Here is a 21143-nt window from a genome sequence, read left to right on the forward strand (position 1 = left end):
TGGCCATCAAAGGTACGACGCTTGGTCTCTCCCTGTCTGGAGCGAGGAAGAACGAAGGACAACAAAGAGAAGTATGGAAGTAATCCAGTGGCATAAACTCCAGCTTCCACTATCCCGAGACCAGAAATACTACATAACAGCCTGCTACAGTTACCAACCGCTCGGAGAGGGATCTCATGAAAACACCCTAGCTCCACTGGGATAAACACATGGAGCAAAACTCAGAATACAAAAAATAAAACAAAACGAAAAACCAGACTTGCTGGGTGGGTAGAGACTGAACCCCTGAGGCCTAGGTGATTGAGTCAAGTTCAGGCCTGGACCGGAGCTCACCCCTGTGGCTTAATTTTCAGGCAAACAATAGACAGGCCTATAAGGGGAGGAACCACCTAAGTAGGTAGGAAATCCTGAGAACCTTAGAATAATTAACTCTCTGTGATCAAAGGCGAAGTTCAGAGCCAGGAGAGGAGGCTCGAGGGCGGGAGTGCAGGGATGTGATGGGAGGTAGTGGCCTCCATTGTGTGGGGTTGCCATCAATGACAGGGAAAAAATTGCAATATGAACTATTGACTATGGAACAATGCTCAGCAAACCTTCCTCAATTCACAATAAAAAAGTTAAGGAAAACAAAACAACCTCTCCCCCCACTAATTTCTGGCATAAATAGACCATGAGGCACAATTAAAAACGCACAGCCAATCAACTATGAACTACAGAGACAGGGCCTCCCCCTAATGAAATTATTTTATCCATCCAGAGACTTCATCTAAAGAGTAAAAAGAAACCCTGGAGCTTTGGGAAAGCATTTTGGCCACAAGATCACTGACAAGGTCCAAATCTCTAAAACGTATGGAAAACTTCAACACCTCAACATCAAAAGACAATCTAATTTAAAAATGGGCAAAGAACAGGAATAGACACTTGATCAATAAGGACATCCAGGTGGCCAACAAGCACATGAAGAGTTGGCTTTTCAAGAGCTACAAATCCAAACAAAAAGAAGAATGTCATCTCGCTCCAGCATCATCAGCATTGTTCAAAAAGCAGTCAACAACCAATGCTGGCAAGGCTGTAAAAAAAACCCTCAGACACTTCTGAGGGACTGCAAAACGGTACAACCCTGTGGTGAAGCGTATGGTAATTCCTGAAGAATGTAGACTCCGAAATTCCTTAGAATCCCTAGATGATCATACCAGAAATTCCTAGGAAAATAACAACTATCCCACAAATAGGCGTAGGTATGCTGGAGTTCTCTGTTTCTGCTTCTGAAAGGGTTCACTTTGTAGCCAGTGGAATCGCAAGACTGACCAGCCCCTCCATTAGACTTCCACAGGCCCTACTTTCACCTTCCCATGCAGTCATGTGGCGGAGTTACAGCCGATGGGTGGGGGAGCCATACCATGTCAATTTGCTTCACAATCTGAGGTGCTCATGGCCCAGCCAATGGGATTGGGTAGCGTGTTAATGATGTAAACAAGGTACATAGCACCCTGGTGGTACAGCCATGCAAATAAGGTGTGTGCAACCCTAAGAGGGGATTGGTCCAGGTTACCATCCTGCCAGATTTAAAATGAGCCATCCTACAGGCCGGAGTGCTCCTTAGAGACAAGGATGGTGAGACTTTGGCTTATACCAAAAACATTTTTTTTCCCTCAAAGCTATATATTTGAATTTTTTTTACAAGACAATCTTATCACCTTCAAAGTACTCTCCATTACACTTCATACATTTTTCAAACCTGGGATTCCATTCTTGGAAACATTTTTCAAACTCATCTGTTTGTATGGCTGACAGTACCTCCCGTGTTTTTTTCTTCACCTCTTCTATATCATCAAATCTCTGTCCTTCATGTCCCTCCTCATTCGAGGAAACAAAAAGAAGTCGCAGTTGCACAGAGCGAGGTCCGGTGAGTCAGGTGGGTGGGGCAAGAGACACATGCTGTTTTGCCCAGAACTGGAGCACTGAGATGGCTGCGTGAGCAGGTGCATTGTGGTGGTGACACAACCAGTCCCGTCCGCCACAAATCAGGCATTTTTTTGGTCACACACTGTTAAGCAATCTTTTCAGAATCTCTAAGTAGAAAGCTTGATGAACAGTCTGACCTGGTGGAAGGAATTCCAAATGCACTACTAGTTGACATTTTTGTCCTTTCAGGAAGTTGACAGATGTTCAGAATGAGATTTGTCATCCACCAACATTTCACTTTTTGAAAGGCGAAAACTCCTCTTACACTGGAGTTTTTCCTCACAGTGTTGTGCTTATAAGTTGCATTCAACATCACGACAGTTTCTGGGGCATTTTTTCCTGAGCCGGGAACAAAATTTCACAGCTGCACATTCTTCTCTTAAATCAACCATCACAAAAAACTAGGTCTGAAAAAAAAAACAAACAACCTGGGTTTGTGCAACACTGCTATTATGAAAAATTCACTGTGACCAGAGAGAACCTTCCCAGGTGACGCCACTGGGTGCACTAACTCAGAGCGAGTTGTTTGATTCTCGCCTAGTGGGAAGAATGTATACCAGGAAAGCAACGCTCTGCCCAGCACAATTAGTTTTGGGGTGGTACACCCTCGTTTATTTTGGACATGTCAGAAGAGTCTAGTCCCTGGAGAAGGACATCAAGCTTAATAAAGCAGAGGGACAGTGAAAAAAGAGGAAGGTTTTCAAGGAAGTGGATTGACACCCTGGCTTCAACGGTGGGATCGAGCATAGGACCAATGGGAGGGTGGCGTGGGATTGGGCAGCATTTCAACCGTTGTATGTAGGGTTGTTATAGTCAGAACCAACTCTATGACAGCTTAGCAACCACAACAGGCAGAAAAAGGATCTCACTCACATCAGAAGAACCGCCCCCTGAGTAGTTTCTGATCCTGCATTGTAACCGCTTACTTCACTAAGAAACCCGGAGTGTTGTCTGTACATTTGTGTGGCCATTGCAAGGAATTATTGAACCCATAGAGAAGTAGAGTGTGCCACAAAGGATGACAGTTGGTGTCAGAAGGTTAGGTGTGGACGCGTGTCTGATCTCTGCCGCAGAGGACTCTGCCTTGGGCTGGTGCTGATGCTGATTTCCTTCCTCACTCCTTGTGAGGTCAGAGAAGGTCAGGCATTGCTGCCACACTTTTTTTTTTTTTTTTGGTAGTTAGTTCAAGGACGGTTTGTTGGCTTTTAGGGGAGTTTTCCAGTCCAGTCTGTTGGGGCACCACGCCCTGGCTCCAAAGTCCACCTTCAGCATTCCCTGGGGACTTCGACGCTCCATTCCCTTGCTGTTCTGTTGCACCCCCTTAGTGTTTTGCCTCGGTGTGGCAGGATCAGATCAGGTGCAATTTCCACACTGTGTCTCTGGTGTCCCCTATAGGGCTATGGGTCAGTGAGGGACATCATGTCTCATAGTGTGGCCGGCCATGTGGTCCTCTCTGTGGACTGGCTGCTCTACTTGGGAACATTGTCCTCATGGCCTGGTGGGCCAGGATAAGCTCCACTCTCTTCTCCTCCCGATGCTACACTGTTTTTACCTGAAACATTGATGCAATAAAAACAGCTAAATTCAACATAGAAAGTTATTTTAGGAGGGGGATTCTAGAAGGATAATCCTGATGTATCTTGTAGAAGGATACAGGATAATCATGGAGGCTTATTATGAAGATGTCTTAAGAAAACAAAGCTATATGGATGAGAAAAGGGGCAGGAAATGGGACCAAGGAATTTTCTTTCAGTGCAACAATGTACCTGCTCATTCTCTGAGTGTAGGAAGGACTTTCTTACAAGAATTTCATTTGGAAACAGTACCCTGTCCACCCTGGAGCCTTGATCTTGCCCCTCCCAAACTTCTTCAGAAGTGCATAGACCTAGATTGGGGCTATTTGAAGAAATAATTGCTACACATTTTGATTTTTTTTTCTGGAAAGACTTTATTTTGGGGGTGGGGAGAGGGGGGCACGGCACTCAGTCCTTGGCAGCGGCCTTCCTCATGGCGGCCAGCATGTTGCTCAGCTCCTCTCTCTTCCTCTTGGCCCGGATATGTGTGCCCACCCGCTTCTTGATGAACTTCAGTGCCCGCTTGTCCTTGGAGACCTTGAGCAGCTCCATGGCCCTCCGCTCGTAGGGTGCGAAGCCGCACACCTCCCGGATCATGTCCCGCACGAACTTGGTGTGCTTGGTGAGGCGCCTGCGGCTGCGGCTGTACCTCGGCTTGCTCACGTTCTTGGTCACCTTGTGGCCCTTGTCGAGGCCCAGGGCCATAGGGTACGCACAGCCATGGCTGCGACTCTTCGGTGGGTGCCGCGGCGGAAGGCCATTTTGATATTTTTGCTGAAGAAAGGTTCCTATCAGGATCCCTGATGGCATAGTGGTTATGTGTTGGGCTGTTAACTACAAAGACAGCAGTTCAAAACCATAAGCTGCTCCTTGGGATAAAGATGAGACTTTCTACTCCTATGAAGGATTACAACCTCAGAAACGCAGAGGTGTCAGAGGAAACCAGTCCCCAAGAACCGAAGGGCCAGAAGGTGCAAATATACAGCAATAATATATAAAGATTATAGTAAAATCATAGAGGATAAGAAAGATAGGCGAGAGAATAAAACAGACACATTTGATGGTAGCATGCTCACCACAGCTCCTCTCTCTCTTTTACTTTACTTAAAAAAAAACAGAGTTTTTTCTTCTTAAGTACTTATTTATTTTCAAGATCTTCTCACTGGGAGTTCTTACAACTCTTAAAACAATCCATACATCAATTGTATCAAGCATGTTCGTATCTTGATGGACCACATGGAACTGGCAGGAGTGAGAGCCTCGCCTTTACTATCTCAGGGCAGGCAGACGTAAGGCATGCACATCCAGCAGTTACAGAGGTCACAAGGCAGGTGGTATCGACATTAAAGGTCCCCGAGCTCACAGGTGAGGAAACCTAATACCTGCATTGGGGGAAGGTATAAGGGAGGTTGGGTGGCAGAGAGCGCAAAAGGACCATGCCTGTTTCTATAGCGAGCTAGACTCAACCATGCGCTCACTTTAAGGCAGCATAGCTGTTGAGGGGGCTACCTGGGAATGATTTTTAAAGCAGGATAATGTACCTAGACTTGATCTCTAACTTAACCAAAGTGGAGGCTTTCCTACCGTGGAATACCAGCTTTCCAGATCCCTCTGTAAGAAGTTAGGGAAGGAGGGAGGGGAAAAAAAAAAAGAGGACCTGATGCAGAGGGCTTAAGTGGAGAGCAAATGCTTTGAGAATGTACGGATGTGCTTTATACAATTGATGTATGTATATGCGTGGATTGTGATAAGAGTTGTATGAGCCCCTAATAAAATGTTGTTTTTTTTTTAAAAAAGAAGTTAGGGAATACAGTCCTCATCCTATTTCCCTCACTGTTGGTTTCTCACACGTAGGGATGAGTCAGAATCAATTCAATGGCAATGCGTTCGCGTTTGAAAAGTTTCCATGGTTTTGTCACGATTCTTTTTGACTTAACCTCACATAGTTCAGTATCTGGGGGCACACTGTGTAGACATCGGAACTGAACTGCTGGGCGTGACTACTAAGGACCAATCTGGAGGCACACCTCGGCCAATTAGCAAGCATGGTTCATAAGTATCATTGTCGACATCCTAGTCTGGTGAGCATATTACAAGCTTATGAACAGACATCTGAGGGACAGATACTGGTCTCTGCACACCTGGATCAAAGGAGAATGAAGAAACCCAAGATTGGGCGTGTTCTTAGTCCCCGTGACTCAGTGGCCACAGGAACCACAGTCTCCCCTAACCTGAGACCAGAAGAACTAGATGGAGCCTTGCTACCACAAGAGATGGTCCCTGTGAGGAGGGGTTTGACACAGGAACCTTAGGGTCTGCAGGAGACGGACTAGATGCTCCCTTCAATTCCCCAAGGCAGCTTTCTAACTTGACACTGAGACATCCCAGAGGCAGACTCTCAGCCAATGACTATGAAATAAACAAGAACATCCACGAAGACCAGTCAAGTACACGAGCTCAAAAGGACATTTACCCCAAAGCAGAGGCGCTGACAGGAAGAAATGGAAAAGACACACAAACACAGTATATACATACACAGAAGAACGGAGGCAGGAAAAGTCCGAGGGGAGAAAGGCAGAGAGCTGACACATTCTGGGCATGGCATCCAGCATCAGGGAACAATTTGTGTGAATTTCCTGTGAGAAAACTAATTTGCTCAGTGCACTTTCACCGGAAGTACAATAAAATGTTCAGAACCAAAAAGCTCTCTCGCCCTGAGCCCTCCTTGTTATAAAATGAGCCACGAGTCTCGACAGACGCGGCTGTTTTTAAACCGAGCCGACGGATAGCCATGTAGAGCTTGACTGCTTTCTAGAGCTCACGAGATTGTGCTCAACACCTGCTAGTCATTCACAAACAAACCAAAGACACTGCCACGAGTTCCGTTTGGACACAAAGCGACCCTATTGGACAGAGTAGACTTACCCCAGTGGGCCTCCGAGCCCATACATCCTAATGGGAGTCGAAAGCTTCATCCTTCGACCCGTGGAGCGGCTGGTGGGTTCAAACCACTGACCTTGCAGTTAGCGGCCCAACGTGAAGCCCACGATGGCGCCAGGGTTCTTCTGCTAGCCAGAGAGGAGATACAAATCATGCCTAGCCATTCAGTGGGACCCTCTGACCCAGAGCCTCCCCAGCTGGCTTCCAGGGGACATTCTGTGCCTAGCTAATGCAGGGACCTCCTCTTCCTGTGAGTTCCCTGGTCCCCTGTCCTTGCTGCTGGGTCCTCCCAGGACTTGCCTCTGGAGCGCCTCCTGCTGCAGAGAACTGCCTCCTGCATCGTGAGCGGTCACTAGCCGGGCTCCAAAATAGAGGGCTTTGTTGTGCAACACTGCTATCTGGTGGCCATGTTGTTTTTCCTCCGATGGACCCCAAACGCTCTCGAAGTCTTCGCACCCCTTCACAGCAGTTAAATACAACATCCGAGGCTTGAGGGGCCAGTCCCAGACCATTCTGGGGAAGTCCCCCGGCAGATTGGAACGTGCTGCAAAGGGTGCCCACCGCGGGGTGGCCAAAGACTGTCTCACAGGCCGCTTTGATGAGCACACACTCTGGAGAGCAGAAGGAAGGACGTTTTGTCGACGTCGAGGGGAGATGGGCATGCCAGTGGGGGCCGAGCGACAGCAACAGAAGCAACGAGAACCGGCCAGAGTCTGGCTCTGTCTTCGAGCCAACGGGCTTTGGTGATGGCTTGGCTGTGGCTTGTGAGAAAGGAAAAGAGCAGGCGAAGTTGCCCCTGCTTTGGGCCTCGGCCGCTGAAGGAAAAGCCCCTTCACTGAGATGGGGCGGGCATCAGAACAGGGCTAAGGGCCGGCTGGGGATGGTTTGGGCCTGTCCAACAGAGCTCCGTCCCTCTGCCCCTCCCAGTCGGGTTGGATGCGTCCTTCTTTCCACCTCTTGGGTGTCTGTCTGTGTGTGTCGAGCTGCGGTGCCTTGCATGTTGCTGCGGTGCTGAAAGCTATGTCGCTGGCATTTCACAGACCAGCAGGGCACCCAAGGTGAACTAGTCAAGTATCCACAGAGTTTCCCACCCCTGAAGAGATGGCGAAGAAGGAGCAGTCTGCACTTCGGAGGAATCGGCCACTAGGAACCGTAGGAATAGCTCTGGGCCGGTGTCAGATGCGGACAACCTCCTGAATGGCAGCACAGCATTGCACACAGCCATCGACTTGAACATGAGAACAAGTGTGGGGTGGCAAGAGACGGGGTGGCTATGAGTGGGACCTACTTGATACCTGAACAGCCAGACCACTCATTCTTTACCAGTTGCTCAGGCTCATGCCCATCGATGCCACCTGCAAGATGCTGCAGATAACCACCCACACCCTTCTCTAACCCACGGCCAGTCCAGTACCGTGTGTGTGTGTGTGTGTGTGTGTGTGTGTGTGTGTGTGATGGAAGACCTATGCTCCATTGAGTTTCCAGTGGCTGCCATCTTGGAAGCAGATTGCAGGCCTTTCTTCAAGGTAGCCCCCAGGTGAACTTGAATGACACCCTCTGCAGTTAGCAGCCTAGCGCATTAGCTATTTCTACCATAGATGGGTTGTCCCTCATTTTCAAAGAGCCTCCCTCCATGGTTGGTCTTCCTCCGTGATCGTCATTGTCCTCAAATCCAAGCCTCGGCGTACAAACCAGGGGACTTTGTTGCACAGTGCCGTCGGCCCGCTCACGAGTGCTTCCCATCCGTCTACCTCATCCTGGGTGGCAGTCTGTTCTCCCTACAGACTCACGGTATTACCAGTACCGTCTACTTCGAAAGCAGCAAGGACATAGACTAGAGCAACACATTCATCCACACTCAGCTATGTGTAAGAGAGAACTTTATATCAAAGGGCAATTGAAACATCCCAGCCCAATCCAGATCAAGTCCATAAGTCCTCTATCAGCCCATATGTGCGATACTCATCCATAATTTTCCTCTTCAGACTCATGCAATGCATGCAACACGCCAAATGCAGGAAGATCACAGCCAGTGAGTGGAAGGTCTTGTGGATCCAGTGGCGGTGGAAGCATCTCGGCACTGGTGTGGGTCTCCACGTGGTTCCTCCAGCTCCAGGACTCTAGCTACTGCATCAGTGTGTCTCCATGTGGCTTGACAACAGGAATGTGAAGCAGAGTGTGTGTCCCGCCTGCGGGGAGGAAAACGGGAGATCCCAGCATCCTCAGGAGAAGGCCATGCCCACACAGAGGCCTTTGCTATGACCTGATTGACAGGCTAGACTCCACTCCTTCACTCAAGTTGACAGGAGATTATGTAACTGCCACAGATACCAACTATGTTAGGCTGGGTTCTCTAGAGAAGCAAAAGCAGTGATATATATATGGTGGATACGGAGGCAGATGAATCCAAGGTCACAGGGTCAGGTGGCAGGCTCCTAGGGTTGGCAGGCAATATGGCAGGCCATTGGTACAAGTCCAAAGAAGCAGAGGTCAATGAGCCGGAACAGCAAGAAGGAAGACGCTCTCCACAGTTTTGACTTGCCTATGCAATAGGCCACACCCGGAGGAAACATCATTGGGGTTGTGTCTGAAGTACATACGGAGTTGCATTGCCCCCTGCCCCCCACCCCGGATTTCCCCACAACTGCCTGGCTGCTCACCGCAGACTCCATGACAGAGTTGATTACATTGTGTTAGATCACATCCTGGGGGAGAGGCCTCAACTGACAAACTAAAGAAAATCCGGGCCCAGGCAAGTTGCCACAAAACCTGATTATCACACCCACAAGTGTGATAGGTTTGGAAGAAGATATTTGTCCCAGGACACTGACCTTTGCTGCAAACACATCCATGCAGATGGTGGAGCACACAGGGAGCACAGTTATGAACACTTCTTAGACCTAACCGGACACCTTGAGGGAATGAGCCACTGGGCCCAAGGACCTCAGGACCATAGTCTCGGGGGGCATCAAGGTGAAGGGGCATAACATAGCTCGCAAAGACATTGTGCTACATCAGCAGTTCGCAACCTGTGGGTCGTGACCCCTTTGGTGGCTCAAATGACCCTTTCACAGAGATCATCTGATTCATAACAGTAGCAAAATGACAGTGATGAAGCAGCAACAAAAATAACATCATGGTTGGGGGGTCACCACCACATGAGGAATTGTCTGAAAGGGTCGTGGCCTGAGGAAGGCTGAGAACCACTGATCTACATCTGACTTTGGTGAGGAGGACTGGGGTCTTCTAAAAGCTCGTAAGTGGCCATCTAAGGGGCAACTATTGGGCTCACCTTGTCCAGAGAAGAGAAGAGTCACAAAAATTGAAGACACGTGGAAACAAACAGTCCAATGGACTAATGAGCTGTTCAAACGTCAGTCTCCACAGAAACACGACGGGATGCCCAGCTACCACCACCAACGGCTCTGAAAGGAAGGGGGTCACATTAGAAGGTCCTGGGTACATGGGGTGGGGAAGAGAAACAGAACTCAAAGTCATAAAAGCGACCAGGCTTTCCTATTCAGAGAGACCAGTAGATCCTCTGAGACCATGGCACTGAGCCTCCTGGTGGTTCAATTTTCAGCCAAAGGATAGACAACTCCTATTAGGGGACTGGTAACCCTAGGAAGGTACACATATCACTTGAGATCCAAGGAGCAGCCTGTGTCCAAGGACAATGTTCAGAAGCTTTCAGCTAGGAGGAAGAGGACGAGGAGGGGGAGGAGGAGGAGGAGAAGGTGGAGAAGGAGGAGGAAGAGGCAGAGGAGGAGGAGGAAGAGGCAGAGGAGGAGCAGGAGGAGGAGGAGGGGGGGAGGAGAAGGAGGGGAAGGAGGAGCAGGAGGAGGAGGAGGAGGGGGAGGAGGAGCAGGAGGAGGAAGAGGAGGTGGTGTGCAGGCAGGTAACACCGGGAGGAGGTGGGATGAGTGGCGTTGCAATAGGAGGAGATGGCGACGGTTGAAATGAAGCCAATTGAAGTACAAACCGAACCGCAAGATGCAAAACGCAGGCTCTCTCATCCCGAAACCCTGCCCCCAATTCCCCGTGACCAGCTCAGGAGACAGCTCCACCATCTTTTCGTGCCATCTGAACTTTTGAAGCAGAGAGGCACGGACGAGCCTCTGGAAGAGTGGACACAGCTGTCACCAGGCAACAGAGACCAAGGCCTTCCATGCCGGACAGGGCTGTCGAGGAAGCGGACGCGGTGCCTACTGGCCGTCGGAGCAGGCAGCTAGTTGCTGAGGTATCCTGGCAAAACCACGCGTGTCAGAGTAGCATTGTGTTCCATGGGGCTTTCGGTGGCTGCTTTCCCTGCAGCAAATTGCCACAACTTTCTTCTGAGGCACCTTTGAGGGAACTTGAAGTGGCCACTTTTCGCTTACCCGCTGGGTGCATTTGCACCACCGGGACTCGGGACCAGCAAGTGAGCAGACTTTTTTTGGTTCCCTAGGAGCCCGGCCCCCTGGCAGGACCAGAGCTCAGGAGTGAGGGGGGCCGTTACACAGAAAGTGATCAGTCCACTGAGCCTCTGATCGATCGCCTCAATGTCAACTTCCCCCTCCCCTACCTGAGATGAAGGGTGGGAACACAGGGAGAGGACTGCTTTTGGGAGGAGGCAGCACGCTGGGGGTTAACTCTGTTCCTCTGCCACTGGCCCTCTAACAGAAGTCCCTTCCCCTCCGAGGCCTTGCTCACTCATGTGCAAAATACATAGTATGTAAAAGAACTATTATGGCTCTACCCCACACGTCCCATAAAACTGAACCTGTTGCCAGCAAGTCCATTTCAACTCCTAGCAGCCCAATAGGACGAAGTAGAATCGCTCCCTGGAGCTGTCATCTTTATGGGAGCACACCGCACATTTCTCCCGTGGAATTGCTGGTTGGCTGTTTGCATCTGGGCTCTGGAACTCCTGTCCCACCAGGCTTCCCTGCTTCCCTCTCTCTCAAGTGGACCCCAAATCACGCCGCCTTTGACAGCATGCTCTATTCTTCAGCTGGGTTCAATAATTCAGGGCAGTGGCCACACAGAACTCATGATGCTCATGATCACGGGGTGTATGCGAACGTTAACAGTAGTAATTCATGTAAGAAATTTTCCAGATGGAGTTGTTCAGTGAGGACAGTTTCTTCTCTATTGGGCCCACAGGCAGGCCTCTCTCTGGCCCTCAGCCTCTTGGTCTGAGCTCTGCCTTGCTTGAGTAATGTTACAAAACGCTCATAAGGTTGCCAATAAGTGCCCAAAGGGCACACCACTCCACCATAAGCTTCAGAGCTCGGCTCCAACTCTTTGGGTCAGCAAACCTAGCTCCCCCATATAAGTGCCAAGAGGTACTCTACGCCACAAGTCAGTCTCCTGCCCCAAAGCACTCAGTTTACTTGCTGTGAGTTAGGAAGTCTACCACTCTGTTTTATGCTCTGGCTCCCAGTTCTGCTGCTGCTCCACTGTTACCCCTCTGGGGTCCCACTTTTCTCCCAGGCCAAGGAGATTCCATACATGTGTCAAGTTCTAAAAGACACGAGCCACATCAAAGAACAACAAAATCACATCATTGGGTGCACACCTCCATGATACTATCGCTGAGGACAAATGGGTGCATAAGCAAATGTGGCAAAGAAAGCTGATGGTGCCCGGCTATCAAAAGAGATAGCATCTGGGGTCTTAATGGCTTGAAGGTGAACAAGCAGCCATCTAGCTCAGAAGCAACAAAGCCCACATGGAAGAAGCACACCAGTCTGTGCGATCACAAGGTGCCAAAGGGACCAGGTATAAGGCATCATGCAAAATATATATATATATATATATATATAATATATATATATATATATATATATATATATATATATATATATATATAGTAGTGAATGAAGGGGGAAGTGCAGAGTGGAGATCCAAAGCCCACTGTCAGCCACTGGAGATCCCCTTGCAGAGGGGTCTAGGGGAGGAGATGAATCAGTCAGGGTGCGATGTAGCACCGATGAAGAATACAGCTTTCCTCCTAAGTGCTTCCTCCTCCGCCCCCGCATCCACCCCACTACCATGATCCAAATTCTACCTTGCAAGTCTGGATAAAGCAGAGGATGTACACTGGTGCATATAGGAGCTGGAGGCACAGGGAATGGCGGATGATGCCTTCAGGACCAGGGGTGTGAGGGGTGATACTGGGAGGGTAGAGGGAGAAGGGATTGGAAAGAGGGAACCAATTACAAGGATCTACATGTGACCTCCTCCCTGGAGGATGGACAACAGAAAAGGGGGTGAAGGGAGACATCGGACAGGGCAAGATATGACAAAATAATAATTTATAAATTATCAAGGGCTCATGAGGGAGGGGGGAATGGGGAGGGAGGGGAAAAAAAGAGGACCTGATGCAAGAGGGCTAAAGTGGAGAGCAAATGCTTTGAAAATGATGAGGGCAATGAATGTACAGATGTGCTTTACACAATTGATGTATGTGTGGATTGTTATAAGAGTTGTATGAGGCCCTTATAAATTTTTATTTTTAATTTTTAAAAGACACGAGCTGCTCCTGACTCTCTTGCTGCTAGTGAGATTTCCCGCTTTCTACTCCCGAGATGGCTCGTTTTATACCCAGAAGGCTGGCAACCACAATGAATCCTTCATAATTACTCACTGCAGAATTGTATAATCTAATTAGAACCTTCCCTCGCCGTCTTACGCAAACCCACTATGAAAACAGACATTGTTTGGAGGGAGCAACACAAGTTATGGCTGAAAGAGCCCCGTGAAATGATTCCGGGGTTGGAGAGGACTCGGTGGCGTGGACTCGATGTTGCAGTGTTGCCTCCTCTCGTGCTAACGACTATTGATGGGCTTCAAACCAGTCCTCAGGAACGCTTTCCCGTCTCTAATGAGCTGGGTGCCCTCTTGCTTCAGGGCTTCCTCCCTCTCGCTCTCTCCTGGGACAGGACCACGTGTGGTTGTAGTTGGTAGCTGCCTGAATCAGGGCTCAGGAGTCATGGGGACCAACTGAACAAAATGCCTCCCAGTCCTGCTCCTTCCCCATGACCGGCTGCAAACCTAACTTGTGTTGTGGATAGTTTTCCTTGGCTTAACTTTCGGAAGTCCATCGTCAGACCTTCCTTAGTCTGGAAGCCCCTCGAAAACGTGCTCAGCAGCATCGCAGTGGGCAAGCCCACCTGACAGAAGGAGCGACCACACCTGCGGGGCACTGACCAGGACCTGGACCCAGGTGCCCTGTATAGATAGACAGGGAGAATCTACCACTGAACTAGCAGTGTCCCTAGACATAACACAGTTCTAATGGGTGCTCCCCACCTCCACCCCACTATACTTTTGGAAATGATTGCTTTACACTGGGTAGAGAAGGCGAAGCTGGCTTTAAAAAAAAAAGTCACACAAACATTTTGATTAAAGACTTTGTAGAAGAATACCAATCAAAAGGGGGAAATGCAGACTGCCCTGGAGTCATCTTTAAACCTTGATCCAGAGCAGCCCCTGAAGTCATCGTAAAACCAAACAAAAGTTCAGCACCACCAGTAAAGAGTTTCTGCCTAAACTGGACATCCCCTTACAGAAGGTCTTGGGAAGGAGACCAGTCAGTCAGGGTGCAGTAGAGCACCGATTAAATATTCAACTTTCCTCTAGTTCTTTAATGCTTCCTCCCCCTCTCCACTATTATGATCCCAATTCTACCTTACAAATCTGGCTAGACCAGAGCATGTACTCGGGTACAGATAAGAGTTGGAAACACAGGGACTCCAGGACAGATAAACCCCTCAGGAGCAGTAATGGGAGTAGTCATACCATGAGGATAGGGTGGGGAAGGGGAGAAAGGGGGAACCAACTACAAGGATTGGTATATTAACTGCACCCCCCACAGGGGGATGAACAATAGAAGCGTGGGTGAAGGGAGACAGCAGATGGTGTAAGATATGAAAATAATAATAATTCATCAGGGGTCCATGAAGGTGGCGAAGAGATTGGGGAAAGAGGAGGTAATGCCAAGGGCTCAAGCAGAAAGAAAATGCTTTGAAAATAATGATCGCAACATATGTACAAATATGCTTGATACAAGTGATGTGTGGATTGTTATAATATCTGTAAGAGCCCCAATAAAATGGTCCATTTAAAAAGGGAGAATTGTTTTTCATGCACTTCCTGAAGTTCCCTCACATTCCCAACAACAAAATACATAACAAGAACAAGAAAAAGAGCAGCCACAGAGATAGGGCCACTCACGAGGGGGCTGTTGCCGAAGTACCAGCAGTGTTTGAGGACAGGGGAGCCGCTGGCCCGCGGAGTGTGCGGAGAGGCCGAGGAAGACGAGAGCGGGGAGGACATGGGATCATGGCATTTGTAGCAAGAGATGGGCTAGAAGCCTCACCGCAGAGGACTGTCGACTGGCACTCACTCTCCCTGAGCTCCCCAAGTGCCTGAGGCTGCCACTTGGATACCAACCCCTTAATCTGCCCCTCCTTCGATGTTTCTCACCTGAGTCATGGCACCTCCATCCACCCTGGTGCTCAAGCTACAAATCTCCCAGTTGCTCACATAGCCAACCTTTCTAACCATCTGAATGGCCTCTTCTTCCCATAGCAAGCCACTACCCTCGCTGGGCACCCTGGACTTGGACAATGGCCTCCTGGTGGCCAGGCAAGCCAGTTCCCCACATCTTTTAGAAATAGAATCAACCAGATCAGCCAGCCTCCTGCTTTTAACCCCCCAGTGACTGAGTATTGCACCGCAAATGAAGCCACAATGCCTGGGGCCCCACCCCTTGTCGTGGGGGGCAGCGACACTGGTTTGGTTCTTTCTTCAGCTCCCCTAAAATGTCTCCTGTCTCGAGACTCTTCTCAATCTGTTTTGTGGTCTCGGTTTTCCCTGCTGGATGCAGCGGACGGTTAGCTCCCTGTCAAGGTCCAGCTTCAAGAAGACCAGCGAAGCCTTCCCTAGGCGTGCTGGCTAAAGGGGTACACTCTCTCTTGCCCACTCTCTCTTGCCCACTGCTCCACGCCTTCCCTGCTCTTTCTTCTTTTTTTTCCCTCTTCTTTCTTTCAAGCATGAATTACACCTCAGCATGGCATATGGGTGCCTTGAAGGTCTTGCCATATGGGGTTTTATCTTTAAACAATTAATAGATGCTCGGGTTTATCCTGACGGAACTCATTTAAGGTTTTCAGCAGCTACTTCCTCTGAAATGGGCGGCCGACTCTCTCTTCCTTGTCTGTTCTCAGTCTGGAAGCTCCGCTGAAACCCATTTCTTTGGGGCAAGCCTGCGGGCATTCGGAATGCCAGTGACATCGCTTCCAGCAACACATGAGCTCCCTGGTACCTCAAACTGACAGACCAGTGATGAGGATGGTGCAGGACCAAGCAGTGTCCCTGTGGGTCGGAAGCGACCCTGAGTGCCCTACAACTATGAACTCATTTCTTTTGTAGCGAGGTGGTCGTGGCAAGACACACAAGTAAGGCATCGCTGCATTTCCTTCATAACTGGAGAAGCTGAATTAGCAACTACATTGGCAGGCCCACGTTTCGAGCCAAACCTTTAGACTTGAGGCTTGTCATTTCTCCCCAGAGGTCTCCTTTCTGAGAAGGCGGTTTAACCATTGCTGGAATTCAGCAGAGGCCTCTCAAAGCTGGGGCCCAAGAATGGACAGAATCTCAGTTCCTTCTCCGCTTTCTCTCAGTAAATGAGCAGAAATTTAGGACTCATCTATATGAATTTGTCACCTTGGTTCCAGTGGGACACCAAAGATCAGCCTGTTATGTCTTTTCTCCAGCTTTACAGCATCATGCATCTTCTTTTCAAGGTTAGAGATTAGAAAGGTCGTTTTTACAATGTAAGTCTAAAAAACTATCACCACAATGCGCTGGCTCATGCAAGGCTACTCCACGGGCATTTCAATGGGAAGCCTGACTCCATCCACTGAAGCCCTGATCTTGCTCCTTCAGACTTCTCTCTCTTCTTCAAACCCAAAGAATACTCAAAATAAAAACAATTTGAGTCCCTCAAGGGTGCCCAAAGGTGAGAGAGATGGAAACACTGCCTTCAGAAGGGCATACGTGTATAGATCTAGGTGGTGGCTATGTTTATAAACAATAGCTTCACATATTGATGTTTTTGTTTAAGAAAGGTTTTCTGTTAGGTTAGATTCTCTACAAAAGCAAAACCAGTGGGAAAATATATATATATAACCAGAGAGAGAAATATATAGCAAGAAATTGGCTCACACAGTTATTGTACAAGTCAGTCTGGTCTGGTTCAAGTTGTGTCAGATGTGAAGCTGGAGGCTTCTCCTGGCTCCTGTAGCTGCACAGGAGGTGAATGAACCAGGGAGCAGGAAGATCACAGGCTGGTAAATACAGAGGCATTGGGCTACTAACTGCAAAGTTGGCAGTTCAAACACAGCAGCCACTCTGAGGGAGCAGATGAGGCTGTCTGCTGAAGGATAGCTTTCCAGTCTTGGAAACCCTACCAAGGGTTGCTATGAGTCAGAATCTACCCATGAGCAGTGGCTCTACAGCATGGTTCTTCTATGTTTGTTTGCCAACAGCTTCCTCCTCCTGTAACTGTTATATTGCCAATGCCCCCACCTCCTTGGTTTCTGTAAAAATTATGGACATTCTTGCCTTTTTGTGCAGCAGATTTACCCAGTGCAACTCATCTTTTGATCTCTTGACTGCTGCTTCCATGAGCATTGATTGTGGATCCAAGTAAGAAAAAGTTCTTAACAGCTTCAACCTTAGAACCTTACAGCCATATATATTTGCGTGTGTGTGTTTAGTCTCATTATAGTATAAGAACATTGTGTATGTACATAGGCCAATATACATATATTTATATGGCAATACATTGAGGAAGTGGACTTTGGGCCTGCGCTCAAGCCTTCCCTCAATGCAAGAACACTTTGTTCTAACAACCTGGAGTTCTGTGATGCTCACCCTCCTGACAGGATTACTGAAGACAGAATGGGTGCATAAGCAAATGTGTTGAAGAAAGCTGATGGCGCCTGGCTATCAAAAGGGGTTTTAAAGGCTTGAAGTTAAGCGGTCATCTAGCAGAAAAGCAAGAAGCCCACATGGAAGAAGCACACCAGCCTATGTGATCATGAGGTGTCAACAGAATCAGGTAACAGGCACCAGAAGACCCCAAACAAAACGAAAAGCATTGTTGAAAATGATGGGGATTGGAGTGGAGAACCCAAATCCATCTATAGACAATGGGACATCCCCTCTCAGAAGGGTCCCAAGGAAGGGATGAGTCAACCAGGGCACAGTATAGCACAATATCCCCCTGGTTCTTTGAGGCTTCCTCACCCCCCACTATCATGACCCCAGTCCTGCCTTTCAGTTTTGGCTAGAACACAGCATGTACACTGGTACAGGTAGGAGCTCATAACACTTGGAATCCAGGTCAGATAAACCCTTCAGGTATAGAATTGAGAGTAGAGATACCAGGTGGGTAGGGGGAAGGTGTGGGGAGGAGGGGAGGAAAGGGGAACAGATCCTAAAGTTCCGCATCCCCTCCCCAGAGGGATGAACAAGAGAAACATGGTGAAGGGAGACAGCAGTTAGTGTAGGACATGAAACCAGTAATGATTTATAATGTATCAGGAGAGGTGAGGAGGGAGGGAGGAAAGAAGATCTGAGACCAAGAGCTCAAATAGGAGTGAATGTTTCCAAATGATGATGGCAACATGCATACAAACGTGCTTGAAACAATTGATGTATGGAATGTTGTAAGAGCTGTAAGAGCCCCCAATAAAATAATTTTTTAAAAGACATTGTTTAAAAAATAAAATATGCTTCAGAGGAAATGGTTTGGGGGGCACCTCTGCCCTTCTGGGGTACACAGGGGGGAGAGAATCTTACACCCCACATTAACCTAAGGCCAGTTCCTCTGAGGCAGAGGTCAGCCGGGCCATCTCCCTCCAATGTTTTTAACTCTCCTTGCCTCACATCCACTTCCCTCCCACAGTGCTCTGTCTCAGTTGGGTTCAGTCATCTGCTGCAGTGACTGCCCAGAGTTCACAGACAACACTCACCATTAGGGGATTTATGAGAGAAGCTAATGGGTTACAAAATGTTTAGGACACAGTTATTTTGTCATATTCTCTTCCAGCTATGCCCTGAGGCACACCTTTCTGGTGATCAGCCCCAGGCAGGTGTTAGAAAGCTTTTTCCGGGCTGATCTGGGGCCCCAAAGGTAGCCCACTCTGCAGGCCAGCCTCCAGCCTGAAGGTACTCAGCCTTGGCTTTTTGCTGTGGGCTGGGAAGCCCACCATTCTGTCCCAGTTTTCTGCTTCTCTGTACAGGGATGTTGGAGCCCAAAAGACTTGCTTCCCTTTTGGAGCGTCTTTCTTTAAAAAAATCATTTTATTGGGGGCTCATTCAGTTCTTATCATAATCCATCCATCCAACCACTGTGTCAAGCATATTTGAACATTTGTTGCCATCATCATTCTCAAAACATTTTTTCTACTTGAGCCCTTGAGATCAGTTCCTCATTTTCCCCACCCTCCCTCAAGAACCCTTGATAAACAATAATTATTTTTTTCATGTCTTACACTGACCAAGGTCTCCCTTCACCCTCTTTTCTGTTGTCTGTCCCCCAGGGAGGGCTTATATGTAGATCATTGTGATCGGTTCCCCCTTTCTCTCCCACCTTCCCTTTCCCCTCATTTTTGGTCCTGAGGGGTTTATCTGTCCTGGATTCCTTGATGGCCATGAGAGTCTCTTCTTTCCTGCTTCTGAAATGACTCACTTTATACCCATAAGGGCAACATTGACCAATCACATTAGAGTCCCATGCACCTTATTTGCATGTTCCCACCCAGTCATCTGGTTGCAGTTACAAAGATTGTGGATAAAAGAGGCATTCCAGGTAATATCAGCATCTGGTTACATATGGGGCTGCTAAAGGCAAGGTCAGCAGTTAAAACCACCAGCTGCTCGACAGGAACACCACCACGCTTTGTACTCGCACAGTGACAGTCTCAGAACCTTACAGGCGCAGCTCGATCCTGACCTATAGGTGTACACTATAAGTTGGAATCTACTCGATGCCAGTTTGCTTGTTTGTCTGTTTGTGTGGTATGGCAAAGACCAAGGAGCCCCAGTGGCATAGTGTTATGTGTTGAGCTGCTAACTATGAGGTTAGTAGTTCAAAACCACCAGCTGCTCTGTGGGAGATTAACGAGGTTTTCAATTATTGTAGAGTCAGTTTCACAGTGGGGCTGGCCATGTGGTCTTCTCTGTGCACTGGCTGCTCTAATTGGGGTCATCGACCTCAGGTCCTGGTGGGCCAGGATGTGCTCTACTCTCTCCTCCTCCCCCTTCATCTGCCCCACTATGAGACATGATGTCCCTCACAGACCCATGGCCCTGCAGGGGACAGCACTGGAGACTCAGTGTAGGAATTGCACCCGACCTGATCCCACCACACCGAGGCAAAGCACTGAGGGAGTGCAGTGGAACAGCAGGGGAATGGAGTGGCAAGGTCCCCAGGGAATGCTGAAAGTGGACTTTGGGGCCAGGGTGTAGTGCCCCAACAGGCTGGACTGGAAAACACTCCTAAAGGCCAACAAATGACCCTTGAACTAACTACAAGCTTTTTTTCTTATTGAGTTTTCTTTTGTTCTTTGTCAGTGGTTTGTTGTTTTGTTGTATATTGCTGCTTGGTTTTGCTCTGTCTTGTTTTTGTGCATGTTATTATCTCCGCAAGTCTGTCTAAATAAGATAGGCTGGGTGAACTATCTGGAGGAAAAACAACGGGACTGACAATTCCAGTGGGACATAGGACATGGGGAAGTGGGGGGAAAGGGAATGGGGTTAACAAGCCCAGGGACAAGGGAACAACAAGTGATCCAAATTGGTGGTGAGGTGGGTGTGGCAAGCATGCTAGGACATGATCAAGAGTAATGTAACTAAGAGGTATAGCTGAAACCCAGGTGGTGACGGAGCATGATAGTGGGACAGGAGGAAAGTCAAAGGAAACAGAGGAAAGAGCTGGGAGGCACAGGGCATTTATAGAGGTCTAGACAAAGACATGTACATATGCAAATATATATATGAGGTTGGGGAAATAGATCTATGTGCCTATATTTATAGGTTTAGTATGAAGGTGGCAGAAGGACATTGGGCCTCCATTCAAGTGCTCCCTCAATACAAGAATACTTTCTTCTATTAAATTGGCATTCTATGATGCTCACCAGCCTGACACAACCGCTGAAGACAAAGCAGGTGAACAAGCAAATGTGGTGAAGAAAGCTGATGGTGCCAGGCTATCAAAAGAGATAACGTCTGGGGTCTTAAAGGCTTGAGAATAAACAAGCGGCCATCTAGCTCAGAAGCAACAAAGCCCACATGGAAGAACACACCAGCCTGTGCGATCAGGTGGTTCTGAAGGGATCAGTTATCAGGTATCAAAGAACAAAAAAAATCATATCATTGGGTGCACACCTCCATGATACGATCACTGAGGACAAACGGGTGCATAAGCAAATGTGGCAAAGAAAGCTGAATGGAGCCCAGCTATCAAAAGAGATAGCATCTGGGGTCTTAAAGGCTTGAAGGTAAATAAGTGGCCATCTAGCTCAGAAGCAACAAACCCCACATGGAAGAAGCACACCAGCCTGTGCGATCACGAGGTGTTGAAGGGATCAGGTATAAGGCATCATC

At 48.5% G+C, this 21143-nt stretch overlaps 1 protein-coding gene across 1 annotated transcript; it reads right to left on the reverse strand.

Moving 5' to 3' along the window:
- Window positions 1-3908: 3908 nt before the first annotated feature.
- On the reverse strand, window positions 3909-4363 carry LOC142458062 (large ribosomal subunit protein eL36-like). Its single transcript, XM_075559115.1, has one exon. The coding sequence runs from the start codon at window positions 4347-4349 to the stop codon at window positions 3948-3950; it is 402 nt and encodes a 133-aa protein (XP_075415230.1). The 5' UTR covers window positions 4350-4363; the 3' UTR covers window positions 3909-3947.
- Between the last annotated feature and the right edge of the window lie 16780 nt (window positions 4364-21143).

Source organism: Tenrec ecaudatus, chromosome 10 (assembly GCF_050624435.1).
Source record: "Tenrec ecaudatus isolate mTenEca1 chromosome 10, mTenEca1.hap1, whole genome shotgun sequence".
NCBI classification, from domain to species: Eukaryota; Metazoa; Chordata; class Mammalia; order Afrosoricida; family Tenrecidae; genus Tenrec; species Tenrec ecaudatus.